At 38.7% G+C, this 22640-nt stretch overlaps 1 protein-coding gene across 1 annotated transcript in view; it reads right to left on the bottom strand.

Annotated features, from left to right (window-relative positions):
- Positions 1-22640, bottom strand: part of BCKDHB (branched chain keto acid dehydrogenase E1 subunit beta) — a 182648-nt gene that overhangs the window by 148966 nt on the left and 11042 nt on the right. Inside the window, exons 4-5 of the mRNA XM_084889141.1 lie at positions 699-832; positions 316-471 (exon numbers count right to left, since the gene is read on the bottom strand). Of these exons, the coding sequence (XP_084745267.1) occupies positions 316-471; positions 699-832 (290 nt within the window). The remainder of the gene's footprint in view (positions 1-315; positions 472-698; positions 833-22640) is intronic.

Raw genomic sequence — 22640 nt, 5'->3', positions numbered from 1 at the left:
TTTGAAACAGATGAAGATAAAGCAATTATGTTCTCAGTCCTACTCTTTGAAGCCTAAAATTAATATCAGGTACTATTAATATCAAGCCAGGTACTATTTCAAAAAGAATACTCTATAAACCTGAGCAATGGGTTAATGAATATACATATAAAAAAAAACAAAAAACTGTGCTCTTTTTTTTTTTTTAAAGGTTTACATATATTCCCAAAATCCTGTTTTGTTTTCCTCTAGTTAAGCATTTTAGTTAATATTAATAGAATGAACCAAAATGAAAACCTCAAATGAAGATCAAATAAAATACATAAATGAGTATACCTTGATTCCTGGGCAGTGGGCAAAAAAAGCTTCAGGACTCTGAGAATGGTAGAGAGCCCCATGGCCAACACAGCCCCAAGGGGAACGGATGGTAAGGCTTCCACAATTAAAAAGATCCCCAGAGCGATATCGATACTTGGCAGCTTCATTAACAATCTGAGAAGGGAAAAGAGAAGGGACATGTCACAGGGAGTCCTTCATTCCCATCCATTTCTTTCGACCCTTTATTAGATCTTTACATATATGCCATAACAGCATAACTTGCAATGCACTAGCTCAAGAGTAGCACAAAGTTCTTAAGATAGGGGGAGTAGAGGAAAAACCAATACTTCATGGACTTAACCTTAGAAATGACCAATTATAGTAAAATGCAATCTTCCTACCTGATCAAAAGCTGGGAAAATATAATCTGCAAACTGAATTTCTGCAATGGCAGTAGCACCAGTGACTGCAATTCCAATCCCAAATCCAACAATTCCTTGTTCACACAAAGGGGTGTTAAAAACTCTATCTTTTCCTAAAATAAGAAAATAAAATCATTTTACTATCACAAATGAGTGTAATGTAATGCACAATACAACTGAAAAGCCAATGGTTTGGTATTGGTAAGATGGATAAAAAAAGCAAGGGACCGGTGAAAAAAATAGAAAGTAACTAGTATGATAGCTGCTTTAAATGCAAACATAAGTAATCTAAATGTTACAATTAAAAGACAGGGTGTCACACTGAGATTTTTTTAAAAAGCAAAATCCAACTACTTAAAATGAAATAAAGAGTAAAGATATCAGAAAGTTATAAATAAAACACACACTCACACACACACACACACACACATACACACACACACTAAAAATAAAAATTAAAAAAACAAAGAAAGTTGCTACATTAAATAGTAGACAAAGTAGACTTTAAAGGAAAAGGCATTACCAGAGATAAAGAGGGAAAATTCATTCTCTAAAAGAGTTCAATTCACAAAGAGGATATAATTCTAAATTTAAACTCTTATGACAACATGGACTTCAAATAAATAAATAAATAAACATAACTGAAAAAGAAATAGATAAATTCCCAAGATAGTGGGCAATTTTGACATATCAATCTCAGTAAATGATAAAACATACCAAAATAAAAGTAAAGACTATGTAAGATTTGAACACCATCAACAAATATGATTTAACTGATAAAGACAACAGAGAACACTGGTGTTAATTAACCACATACTGAGTTATAAATCTAATCTCAACAAATTTCAAAGAATTGAAATAATATAGAGTATATTCTCTGACCATTATGGAATTAAGCTAAAAATTATTAACAAAAAGGTAATTAGAAAATCCTTACATTAGAAAAAGTTTTAAACATGTGTCAAAGTATCTCATGACTCAAAGACTACGTTATAATGAAAATTAGAAGGCATTTTGACCGGAATGATAACAACAACTCTATGTATTCCAAGCTATGGAGGTTCCAATTTCAATAATCGCAGAGTAACCCTTACACATCTAATGATTACAAACTCTTAACAAAATATGACAAAACAACTACTTAAAGGCACTGGAGAGGAAAAAAAAAAAAAAAAAAAAAAAGCCTAAACTGAAAGAGATTGGATCCTTAGAAGAATAGCAGTGTATGAGCATGGCATATATAAGGCATATTCCTTGAGGTGACTCCCCAGTTTCTGTAACATGAGACAGCTAGAATTCAAACAGACAGACACAGTCTTATTGGCATGAGGTGTCGGAGAATGGAGTATGGAGCTGCTAGTAGCTGGAAATTGAGGCACTGGTCCCTAAAAAAAAAGGGCACTACATGTGAGGGCAACCCAAAAAGTGTGCATTAAATCTTCTTAAATCCTTGGTTGATCCCTGTGCCTAAGAGAGACTCCAAAAGCACTGGAAGTAGCAGCTGAAAGCTCAAAGAGCTGAGCATAGATTTCAGCTCTGCTCACTAAAAAGCAGGCAGAATTTGGAATTTGAGATTCTGTCAAATAAAGGAGCTTGATAAACAAACACCTTAGGCTTTCCACTGAAACAACAAGGTATAATGTTACTAACATACACAATTCAATTCTCATCTGAAATTTTATCACCCCTCAAACCATATTAGCATTTCATGAAAAATTCTAATTTCAGGGACATGGATGGATAGACACAAGCAATAGCCACAGTCCGAAAGTTTGGGCATAGATCTATGACATATTTCAGTTCCATAATATAGGGATTCTAGTTCTTTTTGGCACATAGAATTTACTTTCAGCTCAATCAGTCCTTTTGAATATGAACCATAAATAGAGCAGGTGCTAGAAAATGCCAACTAGCAACATCCTACAGTTTGCACTCTAAAAGCAGCTGCAAAAACTTAAAGCATGATTCATACTCATCCCAATCTGTGGCTACCTTCTGACTGACCTCTATCCCTCATCAGTTCCCTATTTGACCATGAGTTGCTTGATAATTTCTGAAAATGTATGATTTCATTGAATTAAGAACAATTCACTGGTAGAAAATGAACACAGATTCCAGCTGCCACCTGTGGAATCCACACCTGTGGAATACCTGAACCATCTGAACCAGAAGAAGAGTATTGTTTACTAGAGGCCCGGTGCACAAAATTCATGCACTCAGGGGGGCCTGCATCCACTTGCAGTTGGGGAGCCCTCAGGGGATGTCTGACTGATGGCTTAGGCATGCTCTCCATAAAAAGTGAGCCTTAAGCCATCAGTTGGACATTCTTATCACTGCCACGGAGATGGGAGAGGCTTCTACTACCACCTCCCACTACCACCGCTGCGCTTGCCAGCTGTGAGCCCAGCTTCCGGCTGAGCAGCACTCCCCCCCGTGGGAGTGCACTGACCACCAGGGGACAGCTCCTGCATTGAGCATCTGATGCCTGGTGGTCAGTGCACGTCATAGCAACTGGTCATTCCACTCTTCAGTTGATTTGCATATTAGCCTTTTATAGTATAGGATTCCTTACTACTTCTAGTTCCCTGAATTCAGATATTTTTCATCTCAGTAAGTATAGTCCGTTTTGCTCCTAGAAGGCAGAAAAGTTGAGTTTATCAGAATTCTTACTCCAAAAGATGCTTTATTTGAGGAAACAGCTTTACTCTTTTCATGTTTCTATGATCTAGGGGGAAAAACAAAACAAACAAACAAAAAACAAAAAAACAAAACCCTGCTTCAACATGAATTAAATGTTAAAAATCTATTTCTATTTTCTCCCAAACAGGTAATGATTGAGAGAAGAACACACATAAAATGTAAAATACTGATGACTTTCTATATTATAATGCAATTAACCTGGTATAAAATTCATACCGAATGGGTAAATTAATAATACATTCAATGATTATACCATTAGCCAAGACAGATGTGAGTTTAAGTATAATCTCCACAAATTACTAACTCCTAAGGCTCAATTTCTATTTGTAACCAAAAAATCATGATACTGAAGACTGAAAATTCACACCTTTTTCAAACATTTACAAAATACTTAATACTATGTAGACACTATTCTAGATGCAGAAGATACAGCAGAAAAATAGTTCTATTCTTATATAATTTATATTCCAATCAGGAAAAGGACAAGAACAAAATAAATGAGTAAAATATGTAGTGTGTTAAATGACAAGTGGTATGGAGAATAGTAAAGCAGGAAGTAGGTGACTGGGACAGCAGGTGGAACTACTATGATTTTAAACAGGATGATGGGAAAAGACCCACTGAGATGTGACAGCTAAAGGAAGAAATGAAGCGTGAGGAAGCGTACATGCATACATGCAAGGGAATATATGTTCCAGGCAGAGGGACCAGCTAGTACAAAGGTGCTGAGGTATAAAAATGTTTTAGCACATCAGGGGAAAGACAAAAAGTTCAGAATGGTCTGGAGTAAGAAATAATGAGAGAAGATAAAACTGCAGAGTTAATGGAAAGGTATGGGAAGATGGCACAGAGAGAGGGCCTTGTAGGTCACTGTAAACTTTAACTGTGAGAATGAGTCAAGTAGGTAAGCTGGACAGGAAGCCGGTGAGCAAAATCATAGCATTCTCTGACGTGGCATTTCAATAGGATCCCTATGGCTGGTATTTGGTGAATAGCCTATAAATAGACAAGGATGGACACAGCAAAATTGATTACAGGATATCACAATAATTCAGTAAGAATGATGAATTATAAAAGCAGAAAAGGTGTGAGACTTTGGATATAGTCTAAAGATAGAGTCTAAAAGATTTGCTGATGAGTTGGATGTGGAGTATGAGTCAGAGAAATGCTAAAGATGATTCAAAGGTTTTTGCCCTGAGCAACTTGAAGAAGAGAGTTGCCATTAACTAAAAAAAGGAAAACCACAAAGAAAGATGTTAAGATATCAGAAGTTAAGTTTTGGAAATGCTAAGTTAGGAATACCTTCAGATATTAAGATAAGCTATTAATTTGACTGTTGGATATATGAAACTCTTAAGCATAAAAATAGCATTAAAGAAAACAAGGGACTAGATGAGATTACCAAGTAAATTTAGATGAGCATGTAGAGAATTCGTGCACTGGGCCTCTAGTTACTATATATAAGTATATACATGTTTCTATTTCCAAAACGTAGTATAAAATTGCCAAACTTGTGCATAAAACTAAAATATCACTGATACTGAAGTGACATAGTTCTCACACTGTCCACTCTTATGGAAAAAGGTGGTGAAAGAAAAGAGAAGCAATTAACTATATGTGAGGGAAAATCCTCATATTAATTTGGATTCAAGTAAGTATCTCCAACTGACTATATCAATATCACAGTTCAGATTATCTTAATTTTACCAAGTTATTCAAAAAAATTTTAATTATATTCAACATTTCTTTCTCACTATGCTCTTAAAGTTAGGTAAAAACTTTAAATAGATTTTTACTTTGTAATGAATTACAAAGAGATCTTGAAGAGTAAAATAAAAATTATTTTGGCACTAAAAGTCGGATCTTCTTTTGTTTGCCAAGAAATTCAATTACTACCAGCAAATACCACATTAGAGACTGCTAAAAATATGAAATATTGGAATAAAATTATTTTCAAATGAACAAAGTACTCAATTTGCCACAATTTAGATGAGATCTTTAATGAATATGTTATATCCTAAGAGGTAGAGCAAACTGAGGACATAATGAGAAAGATACTTCAAATATACCTTCCTAAGCTCGTTGGATAGATGTGGCAAAGGATAATATTGAACCTTCCCATTCCCTTTTGACACCATCAGAGGTTTTAATTCTGTTCTACCAAAAATATAACTTGATATTATTTGTTTTCAACCAATGGAATAGCTATGTACTTGACCATCTACAAGGCACTGTTGGATGCTACAAATGATATAAAGAAGAGATACCATTTAAACAACTTTAAACATTCAAACAATTTATGCAATAAGGAGATAAGTCAAATACAAATAACTATAACACAAAGAAGTGTCATTAAAGTAAAAGGCTGTTAGAGAAGAGGGGATTATTTCAGGCTTGCAGAAATCTGCTAAGTTTCATGGAAGAGAAGGCACTGGAATTGAGCACTAAAGGATCAGCAGAATTTTGACACTTCAGTTGTCTTGGCCACCCTGAGTAATGCTGCAATGACAGAGGGGTGCATATATCTTTGCAAATAAATGTTTTCAAATTCTTCAGGTAGATACCCAAAAGGGGTCTGCAACAATATGAATGAATCTTGATAATATCAAGTCAGTGAAATGTCAGACAAAAAAAGTTAAAAACCATATGTCTTCACTTATTGAGGGATATAAACCTGAGGGGAACAAATGAACAAACAAAAACAAACAAACAAAAACTCATAGACACAGACAATAGTATGGTGGTTACTAGAGAGAAGAGGGTCGGTGGGGTTGTAAAGAGTAATGGTGGTCAAATATATGGTGATAGAAGAAGTCTGGACTTTGGGTGGTGGACACACAACGCAATATGCAAATCATGTATCATAGAATTATACACTTGAAATCTATATAATCTTACAAACCAACTAGAGATCTGGTGCATGGACTGGTTCCCTCTGGGTGGCCTGCAGGGATCAGGAGGCAGCCATCAATGATTCGCTGTCATCATTGATGTTTCTATCCCTCTCCCTTCCTCTCTGAAATCAAATCAGGCCAAAACCTGCAGGCCAACGCCACCTGCAGCTCCTACCACTCATCCCAGCCCCACTGTGTCTGCCGTGGGCTAGCGCCCAATCAGTTCCAATTGGGAGAGGCTGGTGCTGCCGCAGCAGCACTTGCCAGCCATGAGCCCTGGGCCTGGCGCCCTCCCAAGTGGAGTGGCCTTCTGGACCAGGCTGAAACCAGATCTCCAACATCCCCCCAGGGATCCCAGATTGTGAGAGGGTACTGGCCAGGCTGAGGGACCCCACAGATGCACAATCAGGCCAGGGAAGGACCTCCAGTGGGCTCCAGGGCATGTCCGGCCTATCTTGATCGCTCAGTCCTGATAGGCCAAACCCCAGCAGCATGCTATCCTATTGGTCGGAGCATCTGCCCCATGATCAATGCGATTTAAGAAGATAAAATTCCCACTTATGAAATCACCTTATGAAATGGAATATAACAAGTGTAATTTTAATGTTTGGGGTCCAGGGAATATGTACCATACAATTACTTAAGACTCTTCTTTAAGTGGCACTCGTAAATAAAAAGAAAAAAAACAGAAACCCTTTCAATCAAATTGATATTTACTATGTCTTTTAAATAGAGAACCACAGTTTTCTCATGGAAGATGAACTCTTTGGCTCTTCTTTTATTAAAATAAAATTGACAAGGTCATTGACATGATTGTAAAACTTTCTTAAGTGAAGATATCTATAAAACTAAGAGATTAAAGTTGGAGTTTAGAGAAATGTACACTGAAAATGTAATTTTTTAAATAAATGTACAGATAGCTGATACTAAAAAATGATTCATAAAATGAACACAAAGGTATTTCTGAATAAACTTCTAATGACTTCACTTTGCTTGAACACAACCAAAGCTGTTTTTCCAGAAAGTCAAAAGAAATATTTTCATCATCCTTGTGATACCAGCTGGAATTTAAGAGCAAGCCTTCCAAATTATTTTTTTAATCTTCCTTCATTTATATGGAAATGAGATGTTTCCTAAAACATATCTGTATACCAAGTACCTACGTCAACACCAAAGCCCAAAGCACACAAATTCCTCCAGCTAATTCCTAGCTATAAGTGAAAACAGCACGCTAACATCATCTAAAACCCATGTGCGTCATTCACCAAGGAGGACATTACCACGCTGTCAACTTAAATTAACCTGCCTCGCTTTATAAATAGCCTAAATTTCCCTATCTAAATAGGTTGTTGCCCTTTTCTCAGAAGCAAAGGGAACAACATGACAAAGTATGAAAAATAAATGAGCTTTCCCCTTTGCAAACAGGAGAAAGTTGACATTAAACCAATTCTAAGTCCAATTGAAGAGCTATTAATAAAATAAAGCTCAAAAGAATAAAAAATCAATTTAACTGAAAATAAACAACATTCATTAAATATCTGCTCTTTTTAAAATACCTGTAAGTTTTTCTGATTTTCTAAGAAATTCAAGGCCCACGTGTAAGCAGAGCTAAACACAAATACCATAATTCTGATCCTTAATATGATCCCAAAAGCAAGAGTCTAAAAAATCCCAAATTATTGATGTTTGGTCAAAAAGAAAACAAGTTTAAAAAAATTAGTTTTGAAAATTCAATTGAATCATTCTACTCTAAATCTGAAATGTTTTATAATTTTTATAACTTATAGCACTATAAATTCTTATGCTAGAGTTAGATGTTTCTTTCTCTACGCATTACTTTTACAGTTTGACTACTGGCACTTTTCCAGTGCACATTCTCATTAGTAACCAAAAGCAAAATCAGAAAATACGTCAACGGAATTTGTCAAAAGGCAGAAAATAACTGGTACAGATCATTGCTCTAACTAGTGAAACCATTCATAACATCTACCTAATAACCACTGTGTGGGAAAACACAGTTGTCCCCCATATTAATCTCAGGTAAAATATGTGTGAATCCATGTCTGTGTCTATATGTGTACTTAAACACATAACATCTAAGTGGTGCTTAGCAAGTTTGCCATAAACATCATAATATAATACCTTACAATAAGGGAAGTATTCAGATCACAATCAAATACAAAAAAGTTAAAATAAAAAGATTTCTGATTCAGCTGGTGTGGTTCAGTGATTGAGCATCAACCTATGAACCAGGAGGTCAGGTTTCAATTCCCAGTCAGGATACATGCCCAGATTCTGGGCTCATTCTCCAGTAGGGGGTATGCAAAAATCACTGATGTTTCTATCTCTCCCTCTCCCTTCCTCTCTGAAATCAATATAAATATAAAAGATTTCTGAACAATCAACCAATATATGACAAAGCTAATAGACTATACTTAGAAGAGGTCCCTTAAACACTCACTCACAGCAGCATTAGAAAATTCCAATGGAAGTCATTCACTGATACACAATACTCTAAAAACTGTCAGTTAAATGAATCAACACTTTATTTGCACTAAATCATGACCACTAGCTTCCCATTGTTTCATTCATTCAACCAATTTCTATGTTTGGGATTATTATGAGCATCATCGGAGATATGAAGATGAATTTTATATTTTAGTAAAATATGGGGACAAAATAATTATAATGAGTTATAGATGTAGTGCCAGATGAAAACTGCCAAGAACAATTGGGAGAAAAGAAAGGAAATTCTGAGGGGTAGAAGCTGTAAGGAAAGCAGAAGGGCAGGGAAGCTTTGGTGCATTTGCTGAGTAGTACGGACTCAGTGCAGAACATGAGGTTAAAAACTAAAGTCAGAAAGAAAAGTGAAAGCCAGTTCACTTAAGATCTTAAATGCTAAGCTGAGAAAACTGGACTTTACTATTAAGCATGGGGAATGTTTTAAACAAGAAATTATTATAATAGGAGCTGTATTCCGGGAAAATTTTATATTAATGTGAACTAGAATAGGAAAGAGTGAGAACACTCTTATCATGAATACATAATCATTTAAGTCAAAAATACTGAGGGCATGAACTATGATAGTAACAATAAAACAGCAGTGAGAGAAACCCCAAGGTAAGTCCAACAAAACTGACAACTCTGAAGTTTTTAATGACTTCTCTGGAGCATCCATAAGCAAGATCAACAGGCAGACAGAGCTTGAAAGCCACTGTGCACAACAAAATACAAGGAAAACAGCTTCTACTTGGATGTAAAACTAATGCATATATGCAGAAGGATGAATTTCACTTGAAATAAACTGGATATAGAAACTTTTTAAAATGTCAGATCCATTTTAAACAAATGGTTGAGGAAAGCCAGAAAGTATCATGATGCGTAACATGATAGAACCCTTTAGTCTGGTCCAATGCAAATAGCCAGCTAAAATGAGCAGTGGTATAGAATATAATCTAGTGTTTCAAAATAAAGAAATCCATATTTTCAAGCTACTAGAGAATAATCAGAATCCCTCAAAGATTTGGCCTATCAAGTAGTCTCTGCCTCACTTTCTACATCTGAAAAATGGGATAACAGAACCAATGTCACAGGATTGTGAGTGTTAAGTGAATTAATACACTTAAAGTTTCTAGAACAGTGCTGGACATGTAGAAAGCACTACAGGAGTTCACTACTACTACTATTACCATTATTATTGTTATTATTATACTAATGTAGCCAATGCCTGTATATTTAAGCACAGTACTGATTGCTAATTATCCCCCATTATTCATTCTTTCTTGTACAATAACAGAACCCCAGAGGTTTAGCTGAGCACATATCCACACAAAATAAAGACTATATTTCCAAGGCCCGCCCCCCGCCCTCCCTTTACCTCTAGATGGGTTAACATCTGCCCTCTCATGAAGAATTAACCTCAGGAATTTCCCAGGCAATAGAAAAAAGTTGGAGATCTGAGGGCTTCTTAAAAAGACTCAATTAGTTCTCCTTATTCTGAAGCGAACACTCTTCACCCCTATTCCCAGAAGTACTTGGTGTTGCCAACTCCTGAGCCTTTGGGTTATTCTGTGACATAAACCAGGCAGGTTCTTGGCTGCCCCACTGCCCATTCCAGGTTCTGATTTTCCAAGCCTAAGCCCTTTGCCTTCTAGCTTCCAGCACTTTGTTCATATTGTCTCCAGTCCCAGTCTCCCATCCTTGTGGATTTAGGCCTTTACAAAAGAAGATCCCTGGACATTTCAGTGGAGAGTTTTTGGAGAAAAGTAGATACCTATGTTCAACTGTTTCTTTTTCCACAACTCTCAGCTTCGTTTCTATTAAAACTGTCAGTGCACAATTTAGCTTACTCTCTGTCATTTAAATTCTGACCTAAATAAAAATAAAAAAAAGCAAAGTTTTGGGCACTTCTATCGTTTTTATGTTATTTCACTTTTACACTTTTATTTTACCTACCATGTAATTATGCTTTGGCCTATCAAGTGTATTGGGATTTCCTTAAAGGCAGGGTTCACATCTTAAAATGTATAGTAACTTATAGAGTAGTTCTCTAACTTGGCTGCGTATTTGAATCACCTGGGGACCTTTAAAAAATCCAACACCTAGCCATGCTCCAAACCAGTAACTTAGAAACTCTGAGGGGAGACCTACGCATCAGTACTGCAACATGCAGGCTAGGGTGAAAGCAGTATTATGAAGTGAATCCTATTTCAAACTCATCCTGTACGTACACACTCATAAGTACGCACACAACTGAAAGGCACCTATCTTCCTCAGATAGCATCTCCACAAGCACCCCGCCTAGTAAATTGGTCTCTGTAACCTGAAAAATAACCTGAGTAATCCCAGGACATACCAAAGAAGTGCCTTAGCCCAAGACCAAATTCAGGGACATTTTTTCTGCTTATCAGATAACACTTTAATACTAATCACCTACTTCCTTGTGCCCACTGGTCAATGTGGCAGTGGTTACAGTCCACGCCAGCCTTTCTCTATTGAGAGCACTTCAACCTATCACAGCCTTCATATCTTGCAGCAGTTGGCCTACAAGTCATATCACATGCTTGAATGGAGCCAGGACTATTTTGAGTGGCAACCTTCCAGTTCTGCAGAAACTATAAAAATGACCCAAACAGAAACTGACAGAGTTGCCAGGCAGCAGAAACTCCAGAATATCTATCTATGTAGGAGGAGCTCAGGAGAAGCATTCTAGTTGGAGACAAAAGTCAGATGTTTGTCTTAATCTTATATTTGCATAGCAAGCCCATTGTTTTTATTTAGATACTAGAGGCCCAGTGCACAAAATTTGTGCACTGGGGCAGGGGGTTTTCCCTCAGCTGGAAGGGGTCTCGCAGTCCTGACCCCTTTCACAGTCCAGGATCCCTCCCTCCTTACCGCCCACCTGATCATTCCTTATCACTCAGCTCACTGCTCCTTAGCAGCAGGCTCCTTACCACTCAGCTCACTGCTCCTTAGCACTGCCAGGGAGGTGGGAGAGGCTCCTGCCACTGTCACTGCACTTGCCAGCTTCTGACTGAGCAGCACTCCCGCTATATGAGTGCACTTGATCACCATGGGCAGCTCCTGTGTTGAGCATTTGCCCTCTGGTGGTCAGTATGTGTCATAGTGTTGATTGTTCTGGACATTCCACCACAATGGTCACTGGGCTTTTATATAATAGACTAGAGGCCTGGTGCACAAGATTCATGCACTGGGGCGGGGAGGCCCAGCCTGCGCCCTCAGCCCAGCCTGTGCCCTCTCATAATCTGGGAACCCTCACAGGATGTCCGCCTAGGCAGTCTGAAATCCTTCTCAAAATTTGGGGCTCTCGCAGTCTGAGACCCTAGCTCCTTACCACCCTCCTGCAGTGGAGGCGGGAGAGGCTCCTGCCACTGCCACTATGATTGCCAGCCCTGAGCCCAGCTTCTGGCTGAGGGGCGCTCTCCCTATGGGAGCTCACTGACCACAAGGGGGTAGCTCCTGCGTTGAGCATCATAGCGACCAGTCATTCTGCCATTTCGTCAATTTGCATATTAGGCTTTTGTTATATAGGATTATATGTGCATGAGGTGATCTGGGGGAATTGATAAAAATTAAAGTCACCTGAGGCACCCAATACCACAACGTTAGCAAAGGCAGGGTTCATAGATCCTTATGTTGTTGCACCATCCAAAAGACCTCTTGATCCATATCTCTTTCTCTTTGTCTCTCTCTTTTTTTCTCTTTCTCTCTACCTATTCTTTAGAGGATAGACACTATATCACTTAAGGATGCATACAAAGTGAGGGGAAGAAGAGGACAAGCAAGGAGAAATAGGAAAAAATTGTTAAAGACGCCACAAAAGGGACTCACGATGTAAAAATAGTATCATGTGGCCCGGAAGGGGAAAAATATACATCAAATGCTAACTATTGGACTTAATCTTTCAGCAGTCCACCAGAAATTAGGGAGAAAAGGCTCATGATGTTAAACAAAGACCCCACTAGGGATCAAACAGAAAATACTATCAGAATGTACCTGTGAAAATAAAACTAAGCAGGAAATCCTGATATGTTAGGCTCTTGAAAGTCATAGACCTATCGATAACTCTTACAAAGAACAATGTCTTTCCTCTAATCTTGTAATTCCTGGCAACACAGAGATTATTCTGAGAGAAATGGGACATAGAGTGGAAATAAGTGCAGTAGCACTATACAGATACAAGAAAATTTAAATAGTGAAAGATAGTGCAATAACTTGCCTATTGCTCCCTGAGTAAAATATTGACAGCCAAGAATCACCTAGCCTAGAAAACACATTTTTCTGAAATTGTACTTTACTAAAATTTTTAAGTGAAATGGCTGCTAAAGCTGAGTGGTCAGCTTCCCCAGGCCTGAATAAAGAAATAGCATGCTATCGCCGAAACCGGTTTGGCTCAGTGGATAGAGCGTCGGCCTGCGGACTGAAAGGTCCCGGGTTCGATTCTGGTCTTGGTTGCAGGCACATCCCCAGTAGGGGGTGGGCAGGAGGCAGCTGATCAATGTCTCTCTCTCATCGATGTTTCTAACTCTCTATCCCTTTCCTTTCTTCTCTGTAAAAAAATCAATAAAATACATTAAAAAAAAAAAAGAAGAAAGAAAGAAAGAAAAAGAAATAGCATGCTATCAACAATAAAAATAAATTTTTTAAAAAATAAAAAAATAGATAATAGCATGAAGTAGATATGAGAGCAAATAAAAGTAATTTGGCAAGAACTGAATGAGGGAGACACTTCCTGGAGACTATCTGGCTCAAATTCCACTTACAAGTTATCTGAGAGAAACTAGGAGAGGCTGGGAAGGTCAGAGGCACACAATGGATGCTGGTTCCCTTCCTGATTCACTTTCAATAGATTCTTGGGTAATTGAAGCCATTTAAGAGAACACAATTCATGCAATAATTGTAATCCATGATATCTTACTTTTCTCTTTTTGTATAGAGTTAAACATTGTGAGTAGCATTATAAACATAAAACCATATAACCATATACACACAGAATAACTAAAAGCTAAATAAATGGCTAAATGGTCTGTGGGCATAAACTCCATAGACTCTTTACTTAACAAAAGAAAAGGTGACTTCGGCCACCTGGTATAGGGTCATGGGTTCGATTCAGCCAGGATACATGGCCATGTTCTGGGCTCAATCCCCTGTAGGGAGCATGCAGGAGCCAATAGATGCTTCTCTCTCATTAATGTTTCTATTGTATCTCTCTCTCCCTCTCCCTTTCTCTCTCTCTAAAACCAATAAAAACAATTTTAAAAAATAAAAAGGTGCCTTCTTCAGGCAAATGATCCAGGTGACCTACTGGACTTAGGAATTTGTGAAAATGTTGTGGAACTTTTTAATGTCTATGCTATCGCTGTTTAATTTAGATTTTAATAGATACAATGGGTTTATGCCATTTAATATGTTCCTTTCTTCCTTTAAGAATTAACATGTTCCACCAAAACTGGTTTGGCTCAATGGATAGAGCGTCGGCTTGGGGACTGAAGGGTCCCGGGTTCGATTCCGGTCAAGGGCATGTACCTTGGTTGCGGGCATAACCCCAGTAGGGGGTGTGCAAGAGGCAGCTGATCGATGACTCTCTCTCATCGATGTTTCTGACTCTCTATCTCTCTCCCTTCCTCTCTGTATAAAATCAATAAAATATATTAAAAAAAAAAAAAAAAAGAATTAACATGTTCCTAAAGTGATGTAAAAGTTTCCTTTTTGAGTTTTGAGGAACCTCCACTTTCCAAGAATGAAATGCTCAAATTCACCCACTACAGGATCTTGATTAAGAATGTAATGCAGTGTTTGTGTGTTTCCTTTCGGCTTAGAAAATAAGTATCTTTGTTTGTGCTGGACACCAATCTGGCAGACATGAGAAGAAGAAAAGAAGAGGGTTAAATGAACAGCCTGCCCAGAGATTGTGATGAGGAGAAATCCTTTATTACCAATAATGCTTAAGTGTCTGGGAGCCAAAACTACAGAAAAAGAATCTTTTGGGTAATTTAAGGTTGGCCAGATGCCACCACTTCTGGCTGATAGCCAGAGGACCGCGGGAGGGAGAGGGATGGCAGAATGCCACTGGAGAAGGTCATGTATTTCATTGCTAAAGCTGCCTTTGGGTGTAGCTGCTCACTAGGAAACTGAAAACTTTTTGTCCAACAAACTTCCCAAGTGATTCCTTAGTACATGACATTTGCCAACCTTGACCTAACACATCCCTCATCCCCTCTGCCAATCAAAGCAACTGAGAACCTCATCCAAGCTAAACAGGGACAGAAAACAAAAGCACTATGCTCCAATGCTCTAAGAGTTTGCATAGGTCTTGCTCAACAAATATCTGGCAAATGGCATGAATGCTGTAGTCCATGCAGGATTGTTTTTACTGGCTACTCCCAATTTGGCTGAAAAAGTCATTTTTCATGGTAAATTTAATTAGTATGTGACTTTATAACTGTATCAAAGGTGCTACCCAGTGGAATTCCAAGTTAGAATTAAAACACAGAATGTCTAGCTTGTAATAATCTATGCATTTAGATTTAAATCTCTTACAACAGATACATGATTTCAGGTAAGTGACAACATCAACTAAATACCTGAGCACAATGTCAACATAAAGCTACTAGTAGGCTGCCACAGACATCAGGCATGTAACTTCTAGAAGGAACAGCATCCTTAGTTGTAATTTAACAAACTGTGTGATGTTTCCACAAGATAAACAAAATAGGATGGGTGAATCCAGGGATTCAGGTACTGAGCAATTTCAACTATCTATACAAAAACTAGTAGCCCGGTGCACAAAATTCACGTACATTAAAAGGGAATTAATTAGAGGAAATATTTTAATATTGCTCTTTGCCCTTTCTCTATAATGGAATGTCAGAGATGAAAGAAAATTAGTAAAATGTCTATGAAAATCTCCCTCCTGTCAGAGTCTAAGGCACACCACACCATGGGACCTAGAGTCATGTCCCTGCCCACCACCCACATGTGCTTTAAAAATGCAGGAGACCAGACCTGGCCGGCCCCACCCCCATCAAGCCCCTCCAGGTGGGGGGCACAGCCTCAGATCACCCAGCTCAGCACCAGGCCCCACCCAGCACCAGGTGGAGGTCACAGTCTCAGGTCCCCTGTCAAGCCCTACCAGGTAAAGGGAGGAGCCTCAGGTCCCCCTCCATGGTGCTGGGGTGGGAGGCACGGTTGAGGTCCCCCAACCCAGCACTGGGGCAGGAGGGGCATGGCCTGAGGTCCCCCGTCAAACCTTGCCAGGCAAGGGGTGCAGCCTGAGGGCCCCATTAAGCCCCACTGGGCAGGGGGCATGGCCAGAAGTCCTCCCCACCCCCCATCAAGCCCCACTGGATGAGGGGCGTGGCCTGAGGTCCTCGTCAAACTCCATGGGGTGGGGGTTGCAGCCTGAGGTCCCTCGCCCCAGCCAGGTGCCATGCAATATGAGGTCCCTGCTATTGCATTGTGAATTTACGGCATCCTGGCTAATTTGCATATTTCTCTATTATATAGATAGATTGTTATACTGATCTCCTTTCAGCCTGATAATTTCTGGGATCTAAAAAGAAAAGTCTCTTAATTCAAAATTATATTTGAGTCAAATTGTAAATATAGAAAAAAGTATTTTTTAATAAAGAAATAAATCACTGGCTCCAATGTATAAAAATTATAAAATGAGCTGTCCAAAATACAACAACTAAATACGTCTAATGCATTCTAAGTCAAGAAATACTAAATACTAAAGAAAAAAATGCATGTTCTTCCCTCTGTTAAAAGTGCCGTTCTGGCCCTGGCCAGTGTGGTCCAGTTGGTTGGGTGTTCTTCTGTACTCCAAAGGTGGTTGGTTCAATTCCTCTGGTTCATTCAGGCACATGCCAAGGTTGTAGGCTCAACAAGGAGTGTACAGATGGCAGCCAACTGATGTTTTGTTCTCACAACTATATTTCTCTCTCTCTCCCTTCCTCTCTTTCTAAATATCAATTAAAAAAATAAATGAAGTGCAGTCTGAAAGAGAGTTTTCATATGATTCAGCACTGGATTTGGGAAGCTAACATAGCATTAACATACCTAAAAATAAATGGACATAAAATATGTGTCACAATTGACAGTGAAAATATAAAACAAAAAGATCTTTTACACTCTCTTTATATTTTTCTTAATAAAATATAATTTCATTTTTCTAATTCTTAATAGTGATGTTTAAAAAGTAAATCAATTTTATACTTTGTGACAATAATGATCTATAGTCCCATTTTTCCTAGTCTACTAGTCCTAGCCTATCTCTTAAGCTCTTATTGTACACATTTAATAATTCTAAAAACCTGCTGTTGATGAATAAAGTTGAGAAAAACTGGCGTGAAGACATTACATTGATGCTTAAAATGTCAGGGAGATCACCTGTGGACAGCTCTAACATTTATTGTTTAATCAACTAAGGAAAAAAATATTGTCAAAGCAGCAGCTGCAACCCCAAAACAACTTAATACACTAATCAAAACACTTGTTCACAAAAAAAAAAAAAAAAAAAAAAAAAAAATCAAAGAAAACCAAAAAGAGAATTTTTTACAACTTTTTTTTTTTAATATATTTTATTGATTTTTTACAGAGAGGAAGGGAGAGAGATAGAGAGCTGGAAACGTCGATGAGAGAGAAACATTGACCAGCTGCCTCTTGCACACCCCCTACCGGGGATGTGCCCACAACCAATGTACTTGCCCTTTCAGTCGAACCTAGGACCTTTCAGTCCACAGACCAACGCTCTACCGCTGAGCCAAACCGGTTTCGGCAAATTTTTTACAACTTTAATGTGGATTACTAGCTTCTTTTCATTCCATGAATAATCAAAATCACTGAGCTTTGTTTATTAAAATTCTTTATATATTTCTTACATATCTCATGTTTTTATATAAATGAGTTGCTCACTTATATATAAGAAGGGAAAACAATGTAGTTCAAAAAACTCAGAACTGTGCAGTAGGAAGCCTGAACTTGGGATCTGGCTCATCCACCTGCCAATGGGTAAACTGGTAACATTTGACCTCTCAGAACTCCAGCTTCCACATCCCATGGAGAGGGATTGGATCAGGGTTTCTGATCCCTGACACTGTTGGCATTTTGCTTCATATAATTCTTTGTTTGATGGGAGAGGGCTGCCCTGTGCATCATGGGTCAGTAATCCTGACCTGCACCCACTAGATATCAACTGGCAAGCTCCAATCATGACAACCAAAAATGTCTCTAGACATGGCCAGATGCTCCCAAGAGGGCAAAGTCACACTCAGCTGAGATCCACAGAACTAGATATATCCTCCATTTCTCTCCAATTCTGATATTCTACAAAATATATTAAATATCTTATTTTCTTAAATGTTATTTGTTAAGCTACAATGTTTAGAGAAATTGAAATACAGTGACCGCTTATACCAATTTTTATTTTAGTAGATTCTAAAATCTTTTTTTGGAATGAAAGTTCACAAAAGGACATCAAAGCAATATATAAGGGAAACTAACATAGCTCATGCAGTTCATGTCAATGTTTTTATCCCATTTTCTAGGATAACTTTCAAGTGGTTAAAAAAGAAGAGACAAAAAGAAGGGTACATTAAACATGTTCTTTAACTAATTCTACATGTATATTTTTAGAAAATAAAGGTGCCTTGTATTATTAGAAGCAATTTAAAGTGTCCAACTTTTGGGAAGTATAAAAATGCCTAAAGCTACTAGCAATTCTTTAAAAATATTTTAATAGGCATATTATAAAAAAAAGTTTACACCATCTTAGTGATAGCTGTTTCCACTCCCAGTTTATGGAACAGTTAGACATCTTAGAATCCATAACTGGCATTCAATCTTCTCTGAAGTCATAAATGCACCCACTTCAATAGGGGAAATAAACTATGTACTTTCATTCCCTGAAGAATTATCATTAATTTATATGTTTTTTTCTTCAGTAAAATTAATTTCAACTCTTCAAAGGGCAAACCCATTTCACAGATTGCCATTCTTCAATGGAACCCTGAAACTTAACCCAAGAATATGATTATCACCCAAGTAACCATTTCTTTGCAATAGGAATCTATATATATAAAAACCTAACTACTGATAGATCAGTTGCTGTGATGCGCACTGACCACCAGAGGGCAGACGCTTAATGCAGGAGCTGCCCCCTGGTGGTCAGTGAGCTCCCACAGGGGAGCACCACTCAGCCAGAAACCAGGCTCATGGCTGGCAAGTGCAGCAGTGGTGGTTGGAGCCTCTCCCACCTCCACAGCAGCTCTAAGGATGTCTATCAGTCAGACATCCCCTGAGGGCTCGTGGACTGCAAGAGGGCACAGGCCAAGCTGAGGGACCCAGTGAGTGCATGAATTTCGTACACCAGGCCTCTAATGTATAATAAAAGGTCATTTTCTGTTGAGGTTATTTCATAATTCATATAAAAGTATAAGAGACTTGTTAAAGGATTTTGCTTATAAATTACACTGGAAAGGGGACATATTAAGAGAACAATAATGCCTAAGGTTGCCTAGGGTTCTAAGATGATATAGCAACTGTTATAATAAGTAGACCTCTAAATGTAAAGTAAATCAAAGCATAAAGCAAAAGTGTTTCACTTTAAGAAGAAAATAAAAGCACAAAGATGACCCAGATGTGTCCATGAGGATCACCTGGTCCTTTCATTTTACTGATGAGGACACCGAGGCTGAGTCGACTCCCAAATATTGGCATATTATAGATGAAGTCTTACCCTCTCCACACGCCTGTCCTACTTCCCCTTCCTGAATTCAGTGTATTAAAGTATCTGGTTATACAATTTCTATAATGTTTACATGAGAAATGGTTATATTCATTTTCCCAAGTTACTACGACAGCCCGCAGCTGGTATAGAGGAATGAATACAGTAATGGAAACACCTCAGATCCCATGAAAAGGCAGATGTTTAGTCCTGGAGACTAATTCAGTAAGTCCTCTGCTGTTCCTTTTCTCACCTAAGTCTCCTCTCCTCCAATGAGTGGACCAAAATACAGCCTTAGAAATCACAGCCCAGTTGTGTTCCTATCAGTACAGAATCTTATGTAATAAAAGCATAATATGCAAATGGACCAAAAGGTGAAACTACCAGTCAGCAGGGGGGAGGAGGAGGGCGTGCTAGCAGGCAGCACCAGCCAAGGTGCATGCCAGCAGACAGAGGGATGGGCAGGCAATGGGGGGAGGGAGGGGAGGAGCAGGCAGCAACCAGGGTCAGCAGAGGGGCGATGGGGGCGGGCAGGGCGATGGGGGGTGGGGGGCAGGGAGGGCAGGGCCACACCAGTAGGTGCTATCCCCTGATTGGCCACCTGGTTGCCTCCCAAGGAGGGAGGCCAGCAGCAGCAGCAGGGTGATGGGGGCAGCGCTGTCCCCTGACCGCCCGCCTGCCTGGTCACCTCCCACAAAGAGAAGTGGCAGGGTGATGGGGGCAGCACCATACCGATCACCCACCCAATCCCCTCCCACAGAGGGAGCCAGACTGTGGCTAAGCCGTCAGTAGGACATCCCCTCAGGGCTCCCAAACTGTGAGAGGGCGCAGACTGGGCTGCGGGACCCTCACCCCCACTCCAGTGCACAAATTTTCGTGCACCAGGCCTCTAATATGTTAAATAAAAACACACCCTGAGCCTGACCTACCAAAGTCTTATCTGACTAAACTACACGCACGCTCTATTGAGGACACATTTTGCATATGGCTTGTGGAATCTGTCTCAAAGAGAAATGAAAGAATGTGTGTTATTCAGCATAAAAATCACACACACCCTAAAATCAACGACCTTTAATTGCCCTCTTCTACTCAATGCTTCCCTAGAATTCTCTAAGTTCCAACGTTTGCTCCTGATCAAGGGATCTCCTTGCTGAGTTTAAAATTGCCATTTGGTGTGCAATGTGTTGATAAGGTTATACTACTCAATTTTAGGTCTTCAAAGGACTATTATTTTGTTCTATCAAAGTACAAGGAAGGAGAAAAGCAGTTTAGTGGTTCTAAACCCACACTCACCTGGATTATCTGGAATACAACAGAATTCTATCTACTTCTTTTACAGCATTGTCCTTACTCATACAATTCCTTCTTTTTTATATTAAGTAGTATACAGCTTTACAGTATTATATCAGTAACCCCAATACTTCAAATTCTCCCTCTCGATGGGATTTAAACCGTTTCTCCACAGTTCCAGAACATTGGTAAAATGCCAACACGGACAGTCTCATTTCAAAGTGCAGGCTGCCACCTACTGACTGACTGTGATTCCCACTCCACACTCCGCCTTCCCCAGAGAGCTCATCAATCCCTCATAAAACATTGCCTTTGCTGTCATTTAATGCTATCTTCGTTATGTCATTTCATGCAATGCATTCAATATATCAAAATAATATTTTAATTAATTAACTTAGGGGGGAAAAACACTAAACAGACATGTTTCCATATAACTGAAAATTCCCACTCAAAAGGGCAGATGAGTATTTTTAAAAGGCAAGTGATACTTTTTAATATGCAGAAAGCTTTTTAATAACATATTTCTCTTCTTAATTTTCTTTATTCTTCACTTCCCACACTGAAGCTCACCTCCTCTCATTAGAGAAAGTAGTGGTGACTAAATTGTTCCTATTGATCAACCTGGAGTCATAGTCCTAAAGCTGTTATGAAAATTCACAGCAGTTGCTGACAATAAAGCCAAGAGAGCCGTTCATTAGCTCAGCCCTTTGTCATATAAACATAAATCTGCAGTGCCCTCTAAAAGCAATGGGCTTAGTTTCTCCCTTTTCTTAACCGTTTTTTAAGAAAGAGGAATCAGACCAACAAAAAATCATTAAAGAGAGATAAGCAAATCCCCTTTCTGAGGCCATAGGTCACTTCTTGATATTCACCGACACTATGTTAAGAGCTAGGAATACACAAACATTTTAAATACCTGTTGCCTTTAAGAAGTTGCCTGGTACACAGATTTGGTGGAAAGACAATTACAACATTACTTGCAAGATGCAAAATCTGAGCAGTGATTAAGTAGCATCTGGGTCTTCTTGAGGGTCAAGAAGCTTTACAGAGGACCCATCATGGTTGTCTCTAGAAGTACAGACAATTATTTCCATCTTCTATAAAGACTATTTCCAAATAGTCTACAATGCACATGCATTACTTTTTTAAATTAAATGTAGGAAGGCTTTTACATTTTTTTAAGATCTAAAGTTTTAGGTGTCTAAATTAGCTGGAAAATAGTCTGAGTCAGTTGAGGCTGGCCCAACTATGTCAAACTCTAAACAGCTGTTGGAAACAGACAGCTAGGCAAAAGCAGAGGGATAGGATCCAGGAAATCAACCTGCTATTAAAGAGAAGAGAGAAGAACTGGTAAGTGATGTGGAATGTGCTATGGTTTCCTGAATTCACAGAAGAATGGAATAAGAAGAAACAATTAGAAAAAATTTCTTAGAGACCTTCACCCTGTACTCTGCTAGCACACAGAAGCCTTGCAGGGCATTGCCAATTGTAAGAAGAAAGATAAATGTCAACTCCCCCAGCCCATCTTAACTGTTTTGCCAGATTAGATAAAACCGAGAGAAGAAATAAATGGTCAAAAGTACAGCAAGGCATCCCTCACAATAGGTGGCAGTAAAACATTCCCGACATAAAAAATCAGGAGTGGGAAGGCTGGGATGGGCCACAATGCATTCTGAGAGTCTGAGTCAAATGAAACGAAAGAAAGCAAGAGGCAGAAATGAATCACATGCTTACAAAAGACACCCATCAGCTGGGATGAAAGGTAATGTAATAGTTCATTTTATGTATTCG

This window comes from Pipistrellus hanaki, assembly GCF_964339955.1.
Source record: "Pipistrellus hanaki genome assembly, chromosome: 7".
In the NCBI taxonomy this organism is placed as follows: Eukaryota; Metazoa; Chordata; class Mammalia; order Chiroptera; family Vespertilionidae; genus Pipistrellus; species Pipistrellus hanaki.
This window is presented reverse-complemented; position numbering and strand designations above follow the sequence as displayed.